Below are 21968 nucleotides of genomic sequence, written 5' to 3' on the forward strand. Positions count from 1 at the left end.
TAACACTCCACGTCATGTGTCGGCGTATATCTTGGCTGGTTATGGCGATGTGAGAGCCTCTTAATTTGCTGGCTTGAGTTGTCTTTCAGGGTCATGGTATGAAATTGCCCTTCAACAGCCTCTAATGCAGCAGCAATGGTTAAAGCATCGGTGAGTTCCAACTCACTCCCTCTTTCCAGTAGACGTCTTCTGAGTTTATCTGATCTGCAGTGCTGTACGACTTGATCCAATAATTGGTTGTCCAAATCAGCTGGCATGTAATTGCATCCAACAGCTAGCTGGTGTAGTCTCGTCACGTACTGAACAATTGTCTGGCCATCTTCTTGTCTCGTTCTCCGAAACAAATGGCGTTGAAATGTAGCATTCGGTGTCACTACATAGTGTGCATTTAATGCATCTACCGCTTTCCGGTACTCATCCTTTCTTCCAGTATTCAAAAGTGTCTTAAATGTTTCCCGAACTGAGGGTCCTGCAGTGAAAAGAAGTAACGCCCTCCTCTGCGCTTTTTGTTCAACCGTACCGGTATCTAGAAATAGGCCACGACTGTCGGCGTAGGATTCAAATTCTTCCAGCCATGCCTTCCACTTCACACTTACAGTACTTGCATCACCCGTTGGGTCAAAATGAGCAATTCCACTATGTGTTAGAAAGTCACCGACTGCACCAGCCATGAGGAAATATTCCAGCCCCAAAAGTACTGAGACAAGAGAAAATTCTTATCACCTTGAAGTTGTCTGTAATCCTCTGTAATCTTGTTTAGTCTTTAATTTTCTTAAAGCTTCTTTCATCCTCGTCACCAATGTCACATTTGTGGCCCGAAATGTGAAGTTAATAAAACATTAAACACAAGTTTTATCAGGTAAACTTCCCAGTGTCTTTTATTCTCCCGTTTCCTTTGTTGTCTTGCTTGTGTTCTTATCTCTCCCCCATACCACGTGACTTCCGGTACATCTCATACATATTCATTATCATGACACCCGTCTCTAATGACATTTGAAAAATCACTGCCAGAGCCTGCGCTATTTCCTCACTAACTTCTCTCAAGGTCCTGGGGAAAATCCTGTCAGGACCTGGAGACTTATCCACCTTTATATGTTTCAAAAGCTCCAGAACGACCTGTTTCTTAATCACTATAGCCACGTAATACTGCATTTAGAATGTAACGTGCATGAAATTCTTTAACTTTGTCCAGAGCCCTCACAGAAACCTACAGCACCTGGTGTTCTCAGGTGGTCTCTCCACCAGGTACAGTCCAGTCCTGAGCCTGCTTAGCTTCCGAGATCAAAAAAAATCTCCTGTGTATTCCGGCTATTAGGTGCTGTATAACCGGTACGGTAATAGACCATTTCGGCTCATGCCACCCAATGGACCAAAGTCACCGGTAGGTTTAGAATGGTGGGAGGAAACTGGAGTCCCCGGGGAAAATCCACGAAGACCAGGGGAGGACATACAAACTCCTTACAGACAGCACGGGATTCGAATCCCAGGCTTGATTGCTGGCGCTGTAATGGCGTTGCACTAACCGTGATAGTTGTGAATTGCACATTGGGCGTTGAAATATTGGTTATATTGATATGGTGTGTATGGTATTGTGGTCAGCTGTTCATGATTGTGAAATCATCTAGAAATTATGCCTGAGATGGTGAGTAGTCTTTAGCTTGTGATATCTGGTTTGGAAGGATTTTGTTAACAAGTTCCACAATTCGAAATAATATCATATTGTATGTTGTGACGTAGTACGATGGTACATTTTACTTGTAGATGATATGTTCACCACGATGTGCAGTGTTTAATATTATGATGTGTTTGATGGTGTATTGTAAGGACAGGGTGATTGAGATTCATTTCAAATCAAGTCAGGTTTATTGCACAAGTACGACCCGACGAAACCGCGTTCTCCGGTTATTGGTACAAAACTCGCAGGCACACAACCAGACACAATACGCATGCAGATAAATGCAGAACAAGCATTCGTATGTATAAATAAATATTGTTTCATGAATAGGAGAGTCTCGGAGGGTGAGTGCAAGCAGTTCCTTTTGGTCGTTCAACGTTCTCAATGCCCGTGGAAAGAAGCTGTTCCTCGGCCTGGTGGTGTGAGTGTGACTGGATGTGGTGATGGACTACAGGGAGTGACCATAGATTGGTGTGCTGTACCATTGCCAGCATCCAGAGCCCATTGGTTATGTCATCCAAGCTTTGTTAGACCCTTTTCAAAGGAGCTGTGCTGGATGTTGTTCGACTACAGGGGAAAAAAAATTGCAGCCCAGCAAAAGGCATTTTATAAGCAGAAGGACTAAACAAAAGATCTTCCTCTGTGCGTGTGAAATATTTTTGAAGTGATGTATGAAAAATAACGGGTGGCCAAACCTGCTTAACATAAGATAAACTTCAGATGTTTGAGAGCTGCAAGACACGAGAAAATATCACATGCACGTTTTGTTACAAAACCTTAAGAACTACATGTACGTAATATTTATTCATGGATGGAGTTTTTAAACTGCTAATTTGTATTAATTCCAATAATCAAAAAGTCTCCAGCTTGTTTGTGAATTGTTGAAAATCTGGCTGATATGTTGTTGTCAAGGGTGATCAATTAGCTCTGTCAGGTGTTGATTTGTAAGGGCCACCAGGGTGTTGGGAGCTCAGATGAGAGGGCGGCCAGGGCATCAGGAGCTCTAATGAGAGGGCGGCTGGGTCCTGGGCGAGAATCCGCGGTTAGGGCATCGGGAGCTCGGATGGTCTCGGCCAACCTATTTCTGCAAACCGCACATTATCTGTCAGAGAGCTGCATGTTGCTTGTGAGCCACGATTTGGCCACCTCTGGCATATAACAAGCAACATGGGCACAGCAAGGTCCCAACAATGACCTTGGCAGTGATCTTGGCCGTGTTGATGATCCTTTTTGTTGACTTCCAGTCCGATGCTGTATAGTTACCTTACCTCACCATGATACAGCCAGACAGGACACTCTCAGCTGCGCTCCTGTAAAATGTGGTCAAGATGGAGGCCTGTAGCTTCGTCCTCCCCAGCCTCTTTAGGAAGTGTTTGCACTGCTGTACCTTCCTGACCTAATGAGGAGGAGTTGTGGGACGAGGATAGGTTCAGAAAGCCTCTGCTCCGTAATGCTTTTGTCAATTGATAATGAAATATGAAGTTGGAAAGTGCATGTTTCTCCACTTTGGTAGAAGGAATAAACAGGCAGAATATTTATTAAATGGGGAGAAAAGTGAAAATTCCCAGAAGCAAAGGGACCTGGAATTCTCATTGCCTTGCTGAAGGCAAATTTGTCGATTGAGAGTAGGTGGTAAAGAAGATGAATGCAATGCTGGCATTAATTCCAAGAGAAATAGAAGACGAGCAGGGATTTGATGTTCTAAGGCACTGGTGAAACCTCACTTAGAGTATTGCGAGCAGTTTTGGACTCCTCATTTAAGACCAGATGAACAGACAGAGGAGATTCACAAGGATGATTCTGTGAATGAAAGGATTATCAGGTGAAGAGTGTTTGACAGCTCTTGGTTTGTACTTGATGGAATTTAGGAGAATGAGAGGGGATCTCATTGAAGCCTTTCTAATATTGAAAAGCATGGACAGATTAGATGTAGATAGGTTATTTTCCATGGTGCAATGAGAGAGCAGAATTGAAGGGTGTCCGCTTAGAACTGAGATGTGGAGGAATTTCTTTGGCCACAGGGTGGTGAATCTATGGAATTTGTTGTGGTTGTGGAGGCCAAGTCATTGGGTGTATTTAAGGCAAAAATTAATAGGTTCTTGATTAGCCAGGGCATCAAAGGTTATGGGGAGAAGGCTGGGCATTGGGGCTGAGTGGGGAAAATGGATTAAGTGGCAGGGCAGACTTGATGGGCTGAATGGTCTATTTCTGCTCCTATTTCTTAAGGTCTAATGGAGAAGGGGCTGTGGCCCCCAAGGTACAAATGCTATTTTAAAATACAGCTTAGAGTCTGGATGAAGCCTGTGATCAGCTTGCAGTCCAACATTTTTCAGTGTTGTGTTGCAAAGGAATCTCGATTGCCTTTTGGACACACACTTATCCTGGCTATGTCTAAAGCCCACATTCCAGAGTTGCTGGCATCTGCTGGATATGTGAGAAGGGACTGAGTAAGAGCGTGGGACATTAAAGTAACATTGATACAGAGCAACAGAAATAGAACTTTGGTTGAGCTCCAATAAATACCAACAGCAAAGACCAGAGGTCCGACGTGGAGAAATCACTGCTATTGTGGAGTCTGTCAGTTGGTGCTTAAATGTGATCCCACCTCACCAACTCCGTGCACGTGCTGAGACACTGAATACTATGGCTGTCTTTTCTAGTTATAGAAGCAACGAGTGGTTACAGCACAGGTGGAGGTCATTCAGCCCATCCTTTCTGTGCCAGTTCTCTGCCAGGCCAACGCACATGTTCCACCCGCTGACCCTCCTCTCCACGTTAAATCCTCCAGTTCCCTCTTGAAGGCCACAATAGACCCTGTTTCCACCACAACCGCAGGCAGCGTAGCTCCGATCGCGACCACAATCTGCGTTTTTTTTGTTTTGTATTTTTTTCTCCCCCTTGTTTCTTTCCACTTTGTTTTCCACCTTGCCTTCTCGTCCTGACTGGTCCAACAAAGGCAAGAGCATCCCACTGTCACAGCTCGCCAGCTCTCCTATTTTCCATATTTCTTTCAAACCCCCTCAATCCTGGACTTTATTACGATGATTTATAATCATTACATTCCTCTTTTTCTCTCTTGTGTGTTCTCGGAGCTGCGGAGATTACGACTATATTTGTACTCGTGGATATGACCAGAAATTTCATGATTTCGCTCACTAGAATTCATCCTTGTAATTGTGGCCCCTCATCCCAAGGACCATTCTTGTTGATCTTGGCCTAGTACCCACAATAGCGGGATGTGGGCCAAACACAGGCAGGTGGAAAGAGGGTAGGTGAGGCTTTTTGGTCGCCATGGGGAAGTTAACTAATGGGCCTGTCACTGCAGTGTAAGAACAGACAACATTACAGCACAGTACAGGCCCTTCAGCCCACCATATTGTGCTGGCCAATGTAAACCTACTCCACAACAATCTAATTTTTCCTTAACTTGCATCCATAACCCTCTATTTCTCTTGCCTCCATGTGCCTGTCTAAGAGTCTATTGAATGTTCGTATTGTACCAGCTTCCACCACCACACCCAGCAATGCATTCCAGGTGCCCAACAATCTGAGTAAATAATTTACCCTAAACATTTCCTCCACACCGTAAACCAATGTTTTTTGTTATTTGCTACTGTTGCCCTAGGAAAAAAGTGCTGGCATTTCACCCTATCTAACCCCCTCTTAATCATATAGATAGGTATAGATGTATGTATAGAGAGAGATATGTATATCAATTACAGTACGGAAACAAACCATATCGGGCCTTTCAGTCTGCACCGATTTAAGTGAACTCCACTAGTTCCACCTACCTGCTCCCTCTCCAATAACCCACCAATCCCCTTGTGTCCATGCACTCATCCAACCTCCTCTTAAATGACAGAATTGACCCTACTGCAACCACCTCTTCCAGAAGTTCATTCCACTCAGCCACCACTCTGAGTGAAGAAGCTCCCTCTTATGTTACTAGTGATTTTCAAATTTTGTCTTTCCACTCACATCCCACTTTAAGTAATCCCTATGCCGTCGATGCTCTGTGATTTGTAAGGGATTACTTAAGTTGGGATGTGAGTGGGGGTAAAAGTTTGAGAATCACTACTCTGGACCCAATTGTAACTGAAACATTTTGCTTGAGGAAAAACTGTCATTGTCGCATTTCCTTTGGAGTTCAGAAACCGTGCACATAACGAGTCAATGAGGGACGATTTTTCTTTCCAACCACATCCCACCTTAAGCAATCCTTTACTAATCACAGAGCATCGATGGCATAGGGAACACTTAAGGTGAAATGTGAGTGGAAATAAAAAGATTGAGAATCACTGGTCTTGACCTCTGTCACCTCTCATCCTTCGTCACTCCAAAGAGAAAACCCCTTGCTCTGTCAAACTTGCTTCGTGAGGCATGTTCTCAATCCAGGCCACTTCCTGGTAAATCTCCTCCGCACCTTTCCGAAACCTCCACATCCTTCCTATAATGAAGTGACTCAAACTGAAGTCATGTCATATTGCAATAATTTTAATTTCTCCACTGTTCCTGGTGAATTTTGCATTCCTATGAAGCAGGTAAGAATTTTTATAATTTCGATATACAGCACAGTAACCGACCCTTCCAGCCCTTGAGCCCATGCTGCCCAAATAGAGCCATGTGACTAACTAACCTAATAACCCCTTACGTTTTTGGAATGTGGAAGGAAACTGGAGAACTTGGAGGAGATCAATTCTCTTTATTTTGATGTAGCAATAATTTTTTTTGAGATGCATCACGATTACAGGCCCTTCTGGCCTCTGAGCCCATGCCACCTAAATACACCAATTCACCTACAAATCCCATACTTTTTGGAGAGTGGGAGCAAACCCACGCAGATATGGGGAGAAAATACAAATTTTGTAAGGACCACTGTGGGATTCGAACCTGGCTCGCAGGCGCTATGATAGCACTAACTGTTCTGCCCTATACATTGTACTTGTGTCTATAAGCAATGAACTTGTATATGGTTATGGACTGATACCTCAAAAGAGGGCATTGCCTTTCAGGGAAAAGGTTGTATCAGCTGGTGGTCAGAAAAGTGAGTTGCAATTTGATTGAAACCTGTCGAGTCATGTTTATTTGTCGATCACACCATAAACCTTGCAGGGTACAGAGAAAACAAGATGGCATTTCTCCGGACCGTGAAGCTGGTTCTTTACGTGGATAAATTACATCAGAAACTTTTTTATAAATAACGTATCACTTATAAATATTATGTTACACATGCTAGCCCTGTGACCCCGGAGGTCAGAAGCTTCACAGCTTGGTGGGGGGGGGGGGGTGGGAGGAACTGTTTTGCAGTCTACTTGTGAGGGTCCGAACATTTCTGTACCTCTTCCTGGATGGCAGGAGGGGGAACAGATTACGGGAGGGGGTGGGCGTGGAGTCCGTCATGATGTCTATGGCTTTCCGCACACAACAGCCATTTTAAATGTCCATCGTAACAGGGAGAGACACCCCAATAATCCCCTCAGCAGACTTTACTATCTGCTGCAGGGGCTTGAGTTCTGAGACGGTGCCGTTCCCGAACCAGGAGGTGATGCAGTTACATAGGATGCACCCCTGAGGGCTCCTGACAATGTTAGTATTCCTCTTGTGGGAAGATGGAGATTTAGAAATCATTTACTTAATTAGATATTATGACACAGGAGCCCAGTTGGCTCAGAGATCCATTCTGGCTCCCAACCGCAGTTACATCAGTCCCATTCCCCTGTTTCCCATTTTGCTCTACACCTGCCTCTAGTTCGCTCTCGTAAACCAATATTCTCCCCTTTGATTCTTCTGCCTCTTGCCTATATGAGTGGATTATATTTTTTAAATACAGGTATATCTTAGACATACAGCGCAGTACAGACCCTTCCATCCTATGAGCCCATGTTACCCAAACACCCCAGTTGGCCTACAACTACCTGTACATTTTTTTATTCTTTTGGTGGGAGGGAGCCCACGCAGACACTGGGAGAGCGTACAAACTCCTTGCAGTTGATGCCGGTGTTGGGCGTTATCGGGAGCCCAATAATGATGCAGACAGAAGACTGAGGGGAATGATAGGCTTCATTGAGCAAGAGACTGCTGGCCCAGGTCTAGGCTAGGAAAATGAGTGGGAAGGAGAGGGGACTTGACCTTTTTGGCCAGGAGTCACATGATCAAGGGAGGAGCTAAGGCAGGGAGACACCCGAAGGGTGGGCCTGCCAGTGCATGCAGCCATATCACCACAGCCAGATTCAAATCCGGGTCACTGGTGCTGTAATAGTGTTAGTTGTGTAACTGTGCTGCCCATATTTAGTGATTAATTAATCTCTGAGAATGGGAAGAAAGGAAAGCAGCCATGGAACACTCCCATGGTCACAGTGAGGAGTGTACAAGGTCTGCAATGCCTACTTCCAAGGTCAGGATTGAACTGGGAACCTGAGTGATGAAGCAGCAATTCCTTTCCTGATCTCACATCACTGCTTAAAAGTCAGGAATCGCTCATTTAAGCAAAAAATGGGGGGGGGGGAATGATTAAAAAAAAAAAAAAAAAAAAAAAAAAATCTGAGGGTCCCGAGTCTTTGGACTCCCTTCAAATGTGGCTCTCTTACAGTGCCAGCGACCTGGGTTAGAATATGGTGCTGTCGGTAAGGAGTTTGTACGTTCTCTCCATCACCTGCATGGGTTTCCTCTGGGAGCTCTGGTTTCTTCCCACCCTCCAGAAATGTATGAAGTTTGTAGATTAATTGGTATATTTGTGGGCTGGAATGGTCTGTTACCGAATTGTGTCTCAGAATATTTCTAAATTAAAGTGTTACAAACCACGCGTAACGAGCAGCTATAGACAATGAAATAGACGGTGTTTAATTTTGAAACACTAATTTTATTTCTAACTCTTAAATTATCCTTAGCTCTAAATCTATCGTGTGTGTGAGAGAGATATACCCAAACCATTACAGTCCAGGCCAAAATCTAGAAAGTTGCTTCAAAGTTCAGTCTTTCAAATTCCGTGTTGAAGCAAAGGTCTTTGAAATTTAGTGCCTAGAATTAATGTTGAACTGATGGAAAGACTGGAGTTGTGGCCGCTACAGTCTCACAAATTCTCCTTGTGTTGCCTTTGAAGAAATGTCCATCCACACGAGCTGTGGTCATAACGCTCCTGGTCCTTTGTAGGCGAGACTCAAACTGGGCGGCCTCCATGCATCTTCAAAGACCCTGGTACCAGTCTCTCCAAGTAACCTCCACTGTTAGTCACAATCAAAATGACACACTTTGCTTCCCAGAAGACCCTGCTGGCACAGGTTAATCCACCAAAAAAGGCCCAGTCATGCTTTGCTCTGAATGCCACAGAATGGCTGGCCACAAGTGCTGGTTCAAAAAAGGTGCTTTCTCCTCAGCAGGTCAGAATGTGATCCCTTGCAAAAATCACAATGTCTTTGTAAATGTATCGAATTGTCACTTGTGTGGTGATGATGCTTGTGTGAAATGTTAACCGTGATCATTCAGTCCTACTGTCTATATACTATCCCTTAGTGATAATCACATTTTACTTAAGTGGGAGCTCATAGAAGTGATAGCAGAGTCTTTGTTTGGAAAGCTCAAGTGGACAGATTTTTGGCAAACAAGTGTGGGGATGTACTAGGATGTAGAAGTACAATCCAATCACTGACACTCTCTCCTAATGGCATAAGTTTCTATGGAAAGTTTAAAAAGAAAAACTGCAGACACTGAAAATCGGAGATTTTTTAAAAATAAAAAGTACGTGCTAGAAACACACAGCAGGACTGGCAACATCTATGGAGAAAGGAACAGAATGCCAATGAAGGGTCTTCATGCTGAGACATTGACCCTGATTCCCTTCCCACAGATGTTGCCTCATCTTGTATTGTAGGAGTTGTGTGCGCTTCGCTGGAGTTTTTATAACAATGCAACTGCTTTTGACCATTTTAGATATTTTTTTTAATATTAAGGCCTGCTTGTTATATCCTGGTTTCTTAAAATGAATTAAAGTCTTCGAATGGAATCGTCAAGATTAGAACACAGTAGCACAGAAACAGGCCCTTTGGCTCAACTGATCTATTCCAAACTATTATTCCATCAAGTGCCACTAACCTGCCACCAGATCCTAGTCCTCCATACCCCTCCCATCCATGTACCTATCCAAATTTCCCTCAAATGTCAAAATCAAACTCTTATGCACCACCGACATTGGCAGCTCAATTCACACTCTCAGCACCCTCTGAGTGAAGATGTTCTTGCTCTTGTTCCCCTTAAGTCAATGGTTCCCAATCTTTTTCTTTTCACTCATATCCCATTTTAAGTAATCCCGATGCCATCTGTGCTCCGTAAGGGATTGATTAAGGTGGGCGGTGAGTGGGAAGGAAAGGGTGAGAATCACTGCTCTAGACCCAATTGTTACTGAAATATTTTGCTTGAGAAAAATTGTCATTGGCCCATTTCCTTTGGAGTTATGAAACCCTGCACATAACGAGTCAATGAGGTACGATTAAAACAGTGGTTTTCAAATTTTTTCTTTCCACCAATCCCTTACTAATCACAGAGCACCTATGGCATCGGGATTACTTAGTGGAATGTGAGGGGAAAGAAAAAGGTTGAGAACCATTGCATTAAGCATTTCTCCCTTAATCCTTGAACTATAGGACCATAAGAAATTGGAGAATTTGACCGTTCAAGTGCTCTTCAATCCTCAAGTTGTGCCCTCTTGAACTAAGACTCCCCTACAATCGGAAACAGTTTTGCAATATCTGCTCTGTCCAGGCACATTCAAAATGCTTCTACGAGGTCCCCCCTCATTCTGCTAAACTCCAAGGAATTCAGTCCAAGAGCCATCAAGCATTCCTAATCCCTTCATTCCAGGAATCATTCTTGTGAATCTTCTCTGAACCCTTTCCAATGCCAGCTCATCCTTTCTTAAATAAAGAGCCTGAAACTGTACCCTGCACTCCAAGTGAGTTCTCATCTGTGCCTTCTTTCTTTTTTAAAATCTTTTTACTAATTTTCAGGTTAATAAACATAGGAATGATATAAAGAGATGGAAATTGAATCAACAACTGTTGACACGGACTTCGAGGAACATGTATAAACTGAGCCTTTCAATCTCTTAAAGGCTGAACTTGGAAAGGAATCCAATTTTATTACAAAAATATATCCCAAACTAAGAAACAAAAAAAAACAAAACCTGGGCGACCATGTTTCAGCCGTTAAACAATTCATTTTGGTTCATTCTGCTCCTCTACATTCTCACAAAAACATTGTTGAAAGGATCAACTGGCTTCCAAAATGAAGGCTCATGGAATTGGGGGCAAAGTATTAATGTGGATTGAGAACTGGCTGGCAGGTAGAAGACAGAGAGTTGGGATAAATGGCTCATTTTCTGAGTGGCAGGCGGTGACCAGTGGGGTGCCACAGGGATCTGTTCTGGGACCCCAGCTGTTCACAATTTACATTAATGATCTGGATGAGGGGATTGGATGTAATATCTCCAAATTTGCAGACGACACTAAGCTAGGAGGGGTTGTGTGCACGGAAGAGGGGGTCAGGAAGCTCCAGTGTGATTTGGATAAATTGAGGGACTGGGCAGGTACATGGCAAATGCACTACAATGTGGATCAATGTGAGGTTATCCACTTTGGTAATACAAACCGGAGGGCAGATTACTATTTGAATGGCAATAGATTAAGTGATGGGGAAGTGCAGAGAGACCTAGGGGTACTTGTACACCAGTCTCTGAAGGCAAGCATGCAGGTACAGCAGGTGGTTAAAAAGGCAAATGGTATGTTGGCCTTCATATCAAGAGAGTTTGAGTATAGGAACAAGGATACCTTACTGCAGCTGTACAGGGCCTTGGTGAGACCCCACCTGGAGTATTGTGTGCATTTTTGGTCACCTGATCGGAGGAAGGATGCTCTTGCAATGGAGGGAGTGCAGAGGCGATTCACCGGGCAGGAATAACTTAGGAGGAAAGATTGCGTAAATTGGGATTGTACTCGCTGGAGTTTAGAAGATTGAGAGGGGATCTCATAGAGACCTATAAAATTCTGGCAGGACTGGACAGAATGGATGCAGAAGGGATGTTTCCAAGGATGGGAAAATCCAGAACCCGGGGCCATGGTTTGAGGATAATAGGCAAACCATTTAGGACCGAGATGAGGAGGAATTTCTTGACCCAGAGGGTGGTGAATCTGTGGAATTCATTGCCACAGAGGGCAGTAGAGGCAGGTTCATTAAATCTATTTAAGAGGGAATTAGATCTATTTCTTCAGTATAAGGGTATTAAAGGTTACGGAGAGAAGGCGGGGACGGAGTACTGAACTTTAAGATCAGCCATAATCTCGTTGAATGGCGGAGCAGGCTCGAAGGGTCGAATGACCTACTCCTGCTCCTATCTTCTATGTTTCTATGTTTCTAACTTGGCATCGTATGAAAATGTTGAATAAATGGCCTCCATGTTTCCTCAAATGTCGACAGTTCTGCCTCTAATTTTTTCTAACTTTGCTCTAGTTTGGGAAAACCATTGAAACATTTTAGGGGCTTTTCATTTGAGTAGAATGGATCTCCTGGCTATTAAAGTAACAAATGTAATCACATGACAAGCTGGAGCAGATAAGTGACCAGAGTCCAAAACTGTCATCCAAAAAGGTGCAGTAATGAGCAAAACTGCTGAAATAATATAAAAATATCTTTCCTATATTTTTTCAGGGAAGGGCAGGACCAAAACACGTGTGTCAGGGAAGCCACCTCAGAATGACATCTGTCACAGATGGTGTTTATATGGGAGTAAAAATGATCTGGTAGTCATGGTGGGGAGCTGGCTGATGGAGGACCTCAGTTTTCTTCAGGCTGACTTCCAGGCCAAACATTTTGGCAGTTTCCGCAAAGCAGGACATCAAGCACTGAAGAGCTGGCTCTGAATGGGCAACTAAAGCGGCATCGTCTGCAAAGAGTAGTTCACGGACAAGTTTCTCTTGTGTCTTGGTGTGAGCTTGCAGGCGCCTCAGATTGAAGAGACTGCCATCCGTGCGGTACCGGATGTAAACAGCGTCTTCATTGTTGGGGTCTTTCATGGCTTGTTTCAGCATCATGCTGAAGAAGATTGAAAAGAGGGTTGGTGCGAGAACACAGCCTTGCTTCACGCCATTGTTAATGGAGAAGGGTTCGGAGAGCTCATTGCTGTATCTGACCCGACCTTGTTGGTTTTCGTGCAGTTGGATAATCATGTTGAGGAACTTTGGGGGACATCCGATGCGCTCTAGTATTTGCCAAAGCCCTTTCCTGCTCACGGTGTCGAAGGCTTTGGTGAGGTCAACAAAGGTGATGTAGAGTCCTTTGTTTTGTTCTCTGCACTTTTCTTGGAGCTGTCTGAGGGCAAAGACCATGTCAGTAGTTCCTCTGTTTGCGCGAAAGCCGCACTGTGATTCTGGGAGAATATTCTCGGCGACACTAGGTATTATTCTATTTAGTAGAATCCTAGCGAAGATTTTGCCTGCAATGGAGAGCAGCGTGATTCCCCTGTAGTTTGAGCAGTCTGATTTCTCGCCTTTGTTTCGGGCACACAAAACTCAAAACGGTCAACCAGTTTACCTATCTCGGCTGCACCATTTCATCAGATGCAAGGATCGACAATGAGATAGACAACAGACTCGCCAAGGCAAATAGCGCCTTTGGAAGACTACACAAAAGAGTCTGGAAAAACAACCAACTGAAAAACCTCACAAAGATAAGCGTATACAGAGCCGTTGTCATACCCACACTCCTGTTCGGCTCCGAATCATGGGTCCTCTACCGGCACCACCTACGGCTCCTAGAACGCTTCCACCAGCGTTGTCTCCGCTCCATCCTCAACATCCATTGGAGCGCTTTCATCCCAAACGTTGAAGTACTCGAGATGGCAGAGGTCGACAGCATCGAGTCCACGCTGCTGAAGATCCAGCTGCGCTGGATGGGTCACGTCTCCAGAATGGAGGACCATCGCCTTCCCAAGATCGTGTTATATGGCGAGCTCTCCACTGGCCACCGTGACAGAGGTGCACCAAAGAAAAGGTACAAGGACTGCCTAAAGAAATCTCTTGGTGCCTGCCACATTGACCACCGCCAGTGGGCTGATATCGCCTCAAACCGTGCATCTTGGCGCCTCACAGTTTGGCGGGCAGCAACCTCCTTTGAAGAAGACCGCAGAGCCCACCTCACTGACAAAAGGCAAAGGAGGAAAAACCCCAACACCCAACCCCAACCAACCAATTTTCCCCTGCAGCCGCTGCAACCGTGTCTGCCTGTCCCGCATCGGACTTGTCAGCCACAAACAAGCCTGCAGCTGACGTGGACTTTTACCCCCTCCATAAATCTTCGTCCGCGAAGCCAAGCCAAGCCAAAAATGATCTAGCAGGTCCTTGGACTTCTGGGCCACATGAACCACCTTAAACTGGATCAAAATGTGTCGAGCACACATTGAAGTATTAACCAATTGGAGAATTTTCTCCCATGACTCTATAGGTAAAGAGAAGATTTCTTTCCCATTCATTCTTAATTTTGTCAGAAATCATTGAATTTATTTTCATCAATTGTTGCTATTTAAATTCTTCTGAAAAGGGTTTAAACATAAAATTGTATCAGTAACTTCATTCTGATGTGGTATTGTAAAAGTAGATTAAAAAGTAGCATTTTTAAAAGTTCCTAATCTGTAGCTATCTGGAAAAAATGTGATCTAGGCAAATTATATTTATTACCCAACTGGTCAAAAGACATGAGGCAGATATCCATAAATAAATCGCAACATTGTGTTCCATAAAAGAAAGGCTTGATCAATTCTAGATGGTTGGAAGAAAAAATTAGCTAGAATAGGACATGACGAGATAAATTTGTTCAATTCAAAAAATTTACAAAATTGAAGCCATATTTGTATTGAACATTTAATTATGGGATTCATCATTTGTTTATCAATTTAGTGAGTGCAAAGGGGAAGGAAGCCCCTAAAATAGTAGTCAATGAGAACCCCTACACAAACCGGCGCTCAAGACTCTCCCGTTGTGGACAATGAATTTCATCCAAATCTTGAGTCCAGATAATTATATACCTAATATTAATTGCTCAATTGTTGAATCTAAAATTGGGCAATGCCATATGCCATCTTTTTAAATTTCTGTAAATATTTCTTAATTAACTTAGGTTCATGTGTGTAAAACACACAACACTTGGGGATGAAGGCTGGAACGCCTGAAATAGGTGCAAGAATTTAGGTAAAATAATCATTTTAACTTTGTTCATTTGACCAATCAATGATAAGGACAAAAGAGACCATTTAGTAAATGGTTATTTAACAGGTCAAATAAGGGTAATTAAACAAAACCTTGTGCTTCTTAGTGATTTTTGATACCCAAATAATTAAAATTATTAGTAACCACTCTAAATGGGGATTGTTCTTAGATTGGAATATGCATATTGAGGTTCAATTTGTAATGAGAAAAACTATTAAATTGAGCAAGTAATAACAGTACTGCAGGGATAGATTTCTCAGGGTTAGAAGCCATCGTGTATATTGATATGTTATGTATCCCATCCCCACGGATAATGGCAAACATATTTGGTGAGTTGCGAAGTGCGATTGCCTGGGGGTTCCAGGTTAAAGGGCTGAAAGGACAACCTTGTCTAGTACCTTGAAAGAGCCCAAAAAGGGGGGGAATCTCTGAATATTGCTAAATATAGAAGCTAAAGGTGAGTGGTATATCAATTTTGTGCAAGAGATGAATTTTAGACTAAAATTAAATTTCTCAAGCTTATTAAATAAATATTCCCATTCAACTCTGTCAAATGTCTTCTCAGCATCAAGTGAGATAACACATTCTGGAGTTTTTGATGAAGGAGACTATACAATATTTGTTAACCTCCTAATATTGAAATGTAAATAATGATAAATCCTGTCTGATCTTTAGAAATGATTTGTGGAAGGACATTTTCCAATCTAGAGGCCAGTACTTTAGAAAAAAAATTAGAGCCCACGTTCAATAAAGAAATAGGTCTGTCTATATGAAACAATATGATTCTAAAGCCTCAACATCACATCCCTGCTTTAGTTATGAATGCTAACATTGCATTTGCCTTCTTCACTACCAACTCAACCTGGAGGTGAACCTTTAGGTAATTCTGCATGAGGGCTCCCAAGTACCTTTAACCTCTGAATTTTGAATGTTCTCTCCATCCGAAAAATAGTCTGCCCTTTTATTCTGTTTACCAAAGTGCATGACTGTACACTTTCCAACATTGTATTAAATTTGCCATTTCTTTTCCCACTCAATAAGTCTTTTTGCAGACTCTTCCTTGCTTATCTTTTTATCCTCTGCAAATGTAGCCAAGAATCCATTTATTCCACAATCCAAATCATTTACATACAATCTAAAAAGAAGTGGCTCCAACACTGACCCCTGCAGTACACAACTGGTAACTAGAAGCCAACCAGAGTAGGATCCCTTTCTTCTCATTCTTTGTTTCCTGCCAGTTAGCCAATTCTCTACCCATGAAAGCATCTTTCCTATAGTTCTGTGGGCTCTCGTCTTGTGAAACAGCCTCATGTGCGGTACCTTGTCAAAGGCCTTTTGAAAATCCAAATCTACTATGTCCACTGCATTTCTGTTGTCTACCCTACCTTGACCCATATCCTGACGTACCTGTCTAATTTGAACGAGCAGTTGCTTGATCACAGGTCCAGTAAGACCATTGCTTTGATTTGCTATTACGTGAATGGCAGCCGGACCCGTGGATTGGTTCACGTTGGTCAGGTTGTAAGTGCGAAGAGAGGCTGAAGAGCAGTAAGCAACATCTCGTCTCCCTGCAGGTGTGAAGCGGGGGGGAGTCTGACTGAGCTGAACCGAGCCTGATAAGAGGGAGAAGCAAACATGACTGACGTGGCAAAGAAAGCCGAGGTGAGTGTGACATGCCAGCTGGGTGCTCATTTTTGGCAGATGGTGTCTTGCGTCCCCATCTTTGGAAAGATGTTGCATCAAAAATCTGACCAGATTAAAATTGTCCCATGGTGTATCAGCGGTGGAAAAGATGTCCCATCTGCAAGAAGTGTTTATATTCACTAACTCTTTTGTTACTCAACAGCATTTGCATAAGAACATTTTTTAAAAAATAAATAAAATAAGAGCAGGATTCGGCCATCCGGTCTGTCAAACCTCGGCCATCCGGTCTGTCAAACCTCGGCCATCCGGTCTGTCAAACCTCGGCCATCCGGTCTGTCAAACCTCGGCCATCCGGTCTGTCAAACCTCGGCCATCCGGTCTGTCAAACCTCGGCCATCCGTTCTGTCAAACCTCGGCCATCCGGTCTGTCAAACCTCGGCCATCCGGTCTGTCAAACCTCGGCCATCCGGTCTGTCAAACCTCGGCCATCCGGTCTGTCAAACCTCGGCCATTCAATGAGATCATGGCTCAGCTCCAGCTACCTGCCTTTTCCACATTATCCCTTCATTTCCCTTCTATGTAAAAATCTATCCAACCTTGTGTTATTTACTAAGATGGCCTCCACTGCTTCAATAGGCAGAGGTTCTCCAATCTCTGGGGAAAAGCAGTTTCTGCTCATCTTTCCTAAATCTACTACCCTGTATCTTGAGGCTATGTCCCCTAGTTCTGGTCTCAACTGCCAGTGGAAACAACTCACCTACTTCTAGTTCTTTCATAATTTTATATTTTTTTTCCATAAGACCCACTCATTCTTCTGAATCCTAGCAAGGACGGGTCCTTATCGACACAATCTCTCCTCATTGGCTTAAACCCTTTCTGAAATCAACCTTGTGAACCTCCTCTACGACACCTCCATGACCAGTCCATCCTTCCTCCAGTAAAGAGACCAGAACTATACGTAGTACTCCATCCTCACCAGGACGCTGGACAGTTGCAGCAGAATCTCCCTGCTCCTAAATTCAGTCCCTCTGGCAATGACGACCAACATTCCATTTGCCTTCCTGATGGCCGGCTGCACCTGCCAACCAACCATTTGCGATTCATGGACAAACACTCCCAAGCCCTTCTGCACAATAGCACGGCTGCAATCACTTGCCATTTAAATAATAATCTGATCTTCCATTTTTCCTTCCAAAGTGGATCATCTCACATTTGCCAACATTGTTCTCTATCTGCTAGACCCTTGTCCATTCATCTAACCAATCTATAATCTCTCTGCACAGTTTGCTCATTAGTGACATCAGCAAACTTGGATACATTACATTCTGTGCCCTCTTCCAGATCGTTTATGTATATTGTTACGAGCCCAAAGCCCAGCAGCAATAGACATTCACCAAGACAAGTGGCTTTCGAAACAAAAGTTATTTTTAATCAACTTCAAACATGGAAATAGAATCAAACTTTAAATGAATTCTATATTATACTATATACTAACCCAAATTACCCCCTTCTAATTCTAAGTGCACATGTATGTAATGTATGTAAATTCAAGAAAAGTTCTTTAGTTGACAGTTCCAATCTCACTTCTCCTTCTTCCAAGTTCTCTGGTTGCAGGTAATCACCACACTGTGCACCGAATTTAACATGTATAAAGTTCATCAGGCTTGGAGCTTGAAAGGTAAATGTTTACCACTCAGAAAGGTTCTTGAAGGGTTTGCAGAGAGAGATATTTGTTGCTCCAGGATTTTCACAACTGAGGTACCACTACTAGTCACCTCAGCGTCTCGCTGATGAAACTTGCCCCATCAGGGTCTTCTATATGGTAACCTCTTTCTTCAAGCTACCACAGAGTTCCATTCCTTCCTCTATTTCGAGAGAAACATCAGGCAGATAGCACTTCCAGCCATCTACTGCTCTGAAACTTGCTTTCATCAGTTTCAAACTGTTTTCCCTGGATTGCACTTTTCAGTTACTTGTCAGTGTCCCACACACTGGCTGACTGACTGAGTTGTTAACTCCCTCTCTCTTTTCCAACTGAAACTCCAAAGAGAGTATGTGACTCCTGTCTTGCAAAACCCCCACCTTCTCCAGCAAACAACAAGAGTTCTTTCTTCTTCTCAAGTTGTTATCTTAGGTAAACAATCCAGAATTTTCTGTGAGCACTTTGCAGAAAGGGTACTGATAGACAGCATGACTCCAGCAAGACAATTGTCAAGCATTTTATGACGTCAGTTCAATTAACCCCTACTTGTGCTTATATTCTTCAAGAGAGTCTGCAATGTGAATTTTTCAGTCTTTCAAATAAGATCTGTTTTAAAATGTGTGTATCTATGTGACCTACTCTAAATCTTATAAATTCTCCCCAAATATTAATATAGTTACACTATTGCGAACAGTGGTGGATCTAGCACCGACCTCTGCGGCAACTGCTCACCACTGATTGCCAACCCAACTCTGCATTTCTATTTCAGTAACTCATTTATTGCTGACTTTGAACAGATGAATTTTAGGATCTCTTCACCCACGCCCCACCCCACCACACAGCTTGGAAGGTGGGGGAGAATGCAAGAATAGAGCAAGGTTGAGGACAGCCCTGGAGATAAAGGTGCTACAGCAGAGTGTAGAGGCAAGTCTGCACTGTATCGGTCCAGGATTTGTACCCAGACTGATCCTCAGTTGGAGACAAACCATTCACCAGCTCCAAACGAGGTCCTTCTCCTGCCCCATAAGTCACAAGAAATGAAAGCAGGAGTGGGATTGATGGCCCCTTGGGCCAGGTCCAGGATTTTAATCAGATCCGGATGACTGATGTTTGATGTCTGCACCTCCTTTATAGGAAAGATCTGGAAGCTATGGGGAGAGAGCAGAGGAGATTTGCTTGGATGTTGCCTGGATTGGAAAATTAGTGTTGGGAGGCAAGGGTAGTGGAGCTGGGACTTCTCTCTTTTGAGTGTAGAAAGGTGAGAGGAGACTTAATAGAGTCTTCAGGATTTATAAGAAGCATAGAGAGGGTGGAAAATCCTTTTTCCCAGGGCAGGAATAATAAAGGGAGGGAAGTTCGGGGAGACATCCGGGGTAAGTAGAGTTGTGTGTGCCTGGAATGCCTTGCCAGGGATGATGGTGGAGGCTGAAACATTAAGGGCATTTAAGATAATCTTAGACATGGATGGAAGGAAAATAGAGGGTTATAGGGTAGGGAGGGTTTCTTTTTAAGAAATGAGTCAGCACCACACTGATGGCTGAAGGGCCAGTTTGGTTCTGTAGTGTTCTATCACCTCCCTGCATTAACCACATATCTTCAATAACCAAAAATCTATTGATCTATCATTGAATAAACCCACCCATCATGGGTGTAGAATTCCAGTAATTAATGAATACAACTTCCTCTGTTTTTAATTTTATTTTGAGGCTCTACTCCAGGCAGGGGAAACATCATGGCGGTGAAGCCTCTTCAGAATTTTGAATACTTTCCATTCCTCAGAACTCTACAATAGAAAAGAATAAGAGGGGATATGGGTGGTGTGCAGGCAACTGGGACTAGCTTGGTTGGCAGGGGCGTATTGGGCCGAAAGGTCTGTTTCCATGCGGTAGAATCTTACAAATCTATGGACCAAAAGTAGTCTGTTTTCTTTGTACACCAAACCCAATCATACCCCATCTCTGAGATCAGCCCAGTGATCCTTCACTGCACTCCGTTTCTCCCAAGAACATTGATTCTTGGGTAGGGGGGACCACAATATTCTGAGTGTGATCTCACCAGGTTCGATCCAGCTTCAGCAAGAGATCTTTTCTCACACAGTCTCGGATCCTCTTGCAGTAAAGGTCATTTGCCTTTCTAACACAGGTAGTTGAGGGCAGCACAGCTGGTGTAGCGGTTAGCTCATCACCACTGCAGTGCCAGCGGCCAGTGTTCAAATCCGACGCTATCTGTAAGGAGTTTGTACATTCTCTCCATGCCTGCGTGGGTTTTCCCTGGGTGCTCTGGTTTCCTGCAAAACAGACATGCTTGTAGGTTAATTTGGGTTGGCACAGGTCATATAATTGGCTTCTATCTTTTGGTAAATTAAAAAAAATTAAAAAGTTAAAAAGAAAGGACGCCAAAAGTAAGCAGAAAATTATTCCAAATAAAGTTATGTGGATACAAATTATAAAACAGAAGCTGTTGAAATTAATTCCGATTCATCAACTCTAAATTGTGTTGTACTAGAAGGTACAAGCTTTGTTGGCTGAAATTCACAAGCCTCTCTGCTACTTTTTACTCGAAGATCGTTCACTAATCGAGTTGGGAATTTTGTCGGTAGGTGTATTGGCTTAGATGCTGCTGAACCTGAATGGGAGGGAGGGAGGGAGGGAGGGAGGGAATACTGGACCATCCCTGTGGCAGCCAGAAGAATTTCTTTGGCGATTTGAGAGAGGAAAAAAAATCATTCCATCCAAATTCTGGTGGGAGGGAACTCGCTGCCTGAATCGAAGATGGAGGCGGACATTTTCACCATGCCTGCCTGGGTTTCTTCTGGATGCTCCGGATTCCTCCCACCGTTCATAACGTACCAGGGGTTGTGGGTCAATTGGATGTAACTGGGCAGCACGGGCTTGTGGGCTGAAAGGGCCTGTAACTGTGGTGTATGTCTAAATTTTTAAAAAATTAAATAAATTTAAAAGCTAGCTTCACGACCATTGTAAAAAGAGCTTGGAAATGGAATTAATGTTGAGGGGATTTCTTTGACAGGCATAGACAGAATAAAGGCAAATAGCCTCCATCTGTGCAGAAAATTGCTGCAATTCTGTGAACACCCAAACTACAAATCCATCAATCAAGTGAAATTGTACCTTTCAGATCGAGACACCTTTTTTTGGCAATTTATGAAAAGGTAGTTTGAGTTTATTCGTACTCCAGCACAAATTTAATGTGATTCAAGTCCCATGGCAACATGCTTGACTCTTAATCACCCTCTCCAGTGGTCCAGGAACCATTCTCTAAGTGCACAATTCTCAGAACAATTATGGAAAATCCCTTTAATGCTAACAGGACATAGAATCGATAACATTCTGGATGAAAAGCAGAGACGTGCCTCGATCATCCTGACAAAGCGATTATTGTCTCGACACATCCCCTCTGGATCTGAAGGCTTGAGATCTGTGGGGCTATAAGGAGCGGGCTGCAGTGATCGTGGATGGTTTGGTGGTCATTTAGCACAACTCCTGAATTCAAGAATGAAGGACAGAAAACTATAGACCAGTCTGCCTCATGTCTGTCATGGGGGGTGGGGGGCGCGGAGGTGGGGAATCTTAAGGCAACGGCAGGGCATTTGTAAAACTACGAGACAGAAGCAACATGGTTTTAGGAAACGCATTTGACAAAAAGAGTAAATAAAAGGATATCAGTAGATACAATATATTTG

General features: G+C 43.4%; 1 protein-coding gene across 7 annotated transcripts in view; it reads left to right on the forward strand.

Moving 5' to 3' along the window:
* The window catches only part of nexn (nexilin (F actin binding protein)), a 112221-nt gene that overhangs the window by 26555 nt on the left and 63698 nt on the right, over positions 1–21968 (forward strand). For all 7 annotated transcript variants that reach the window (XM_069939318.1, XM_069939316.1, XM_069939314.1 and 4 more), the window contains exon 2: positions 16497–16584. In XM_069939318.1, coding sequence (XP_069795419.1) covers positions 16558–16584 — 27 coding nt within the window. In that variant the 5' untranslated portion in view covers positions 16497–16557. The remainder of the gene's footprint in view (positions 1–16496; positions 16585–21968) is intronic.

This window comes from Narcine bancroftii, chromosome 5 (genome assembly GCF_036971445.1).
Source record: "Narcine bancroftii isolate sNarBan1 chromosome 5, sNarBan1.hap1, whole genome shotgun sequence".
NCBI classification, from domain to species: domain Eukaryota; kingdom Metazoa; phylum Chordata; class Chondrichthyes; order Torpediniformes; family Narcinidae; genus Narcine; species Narcine bancroftii.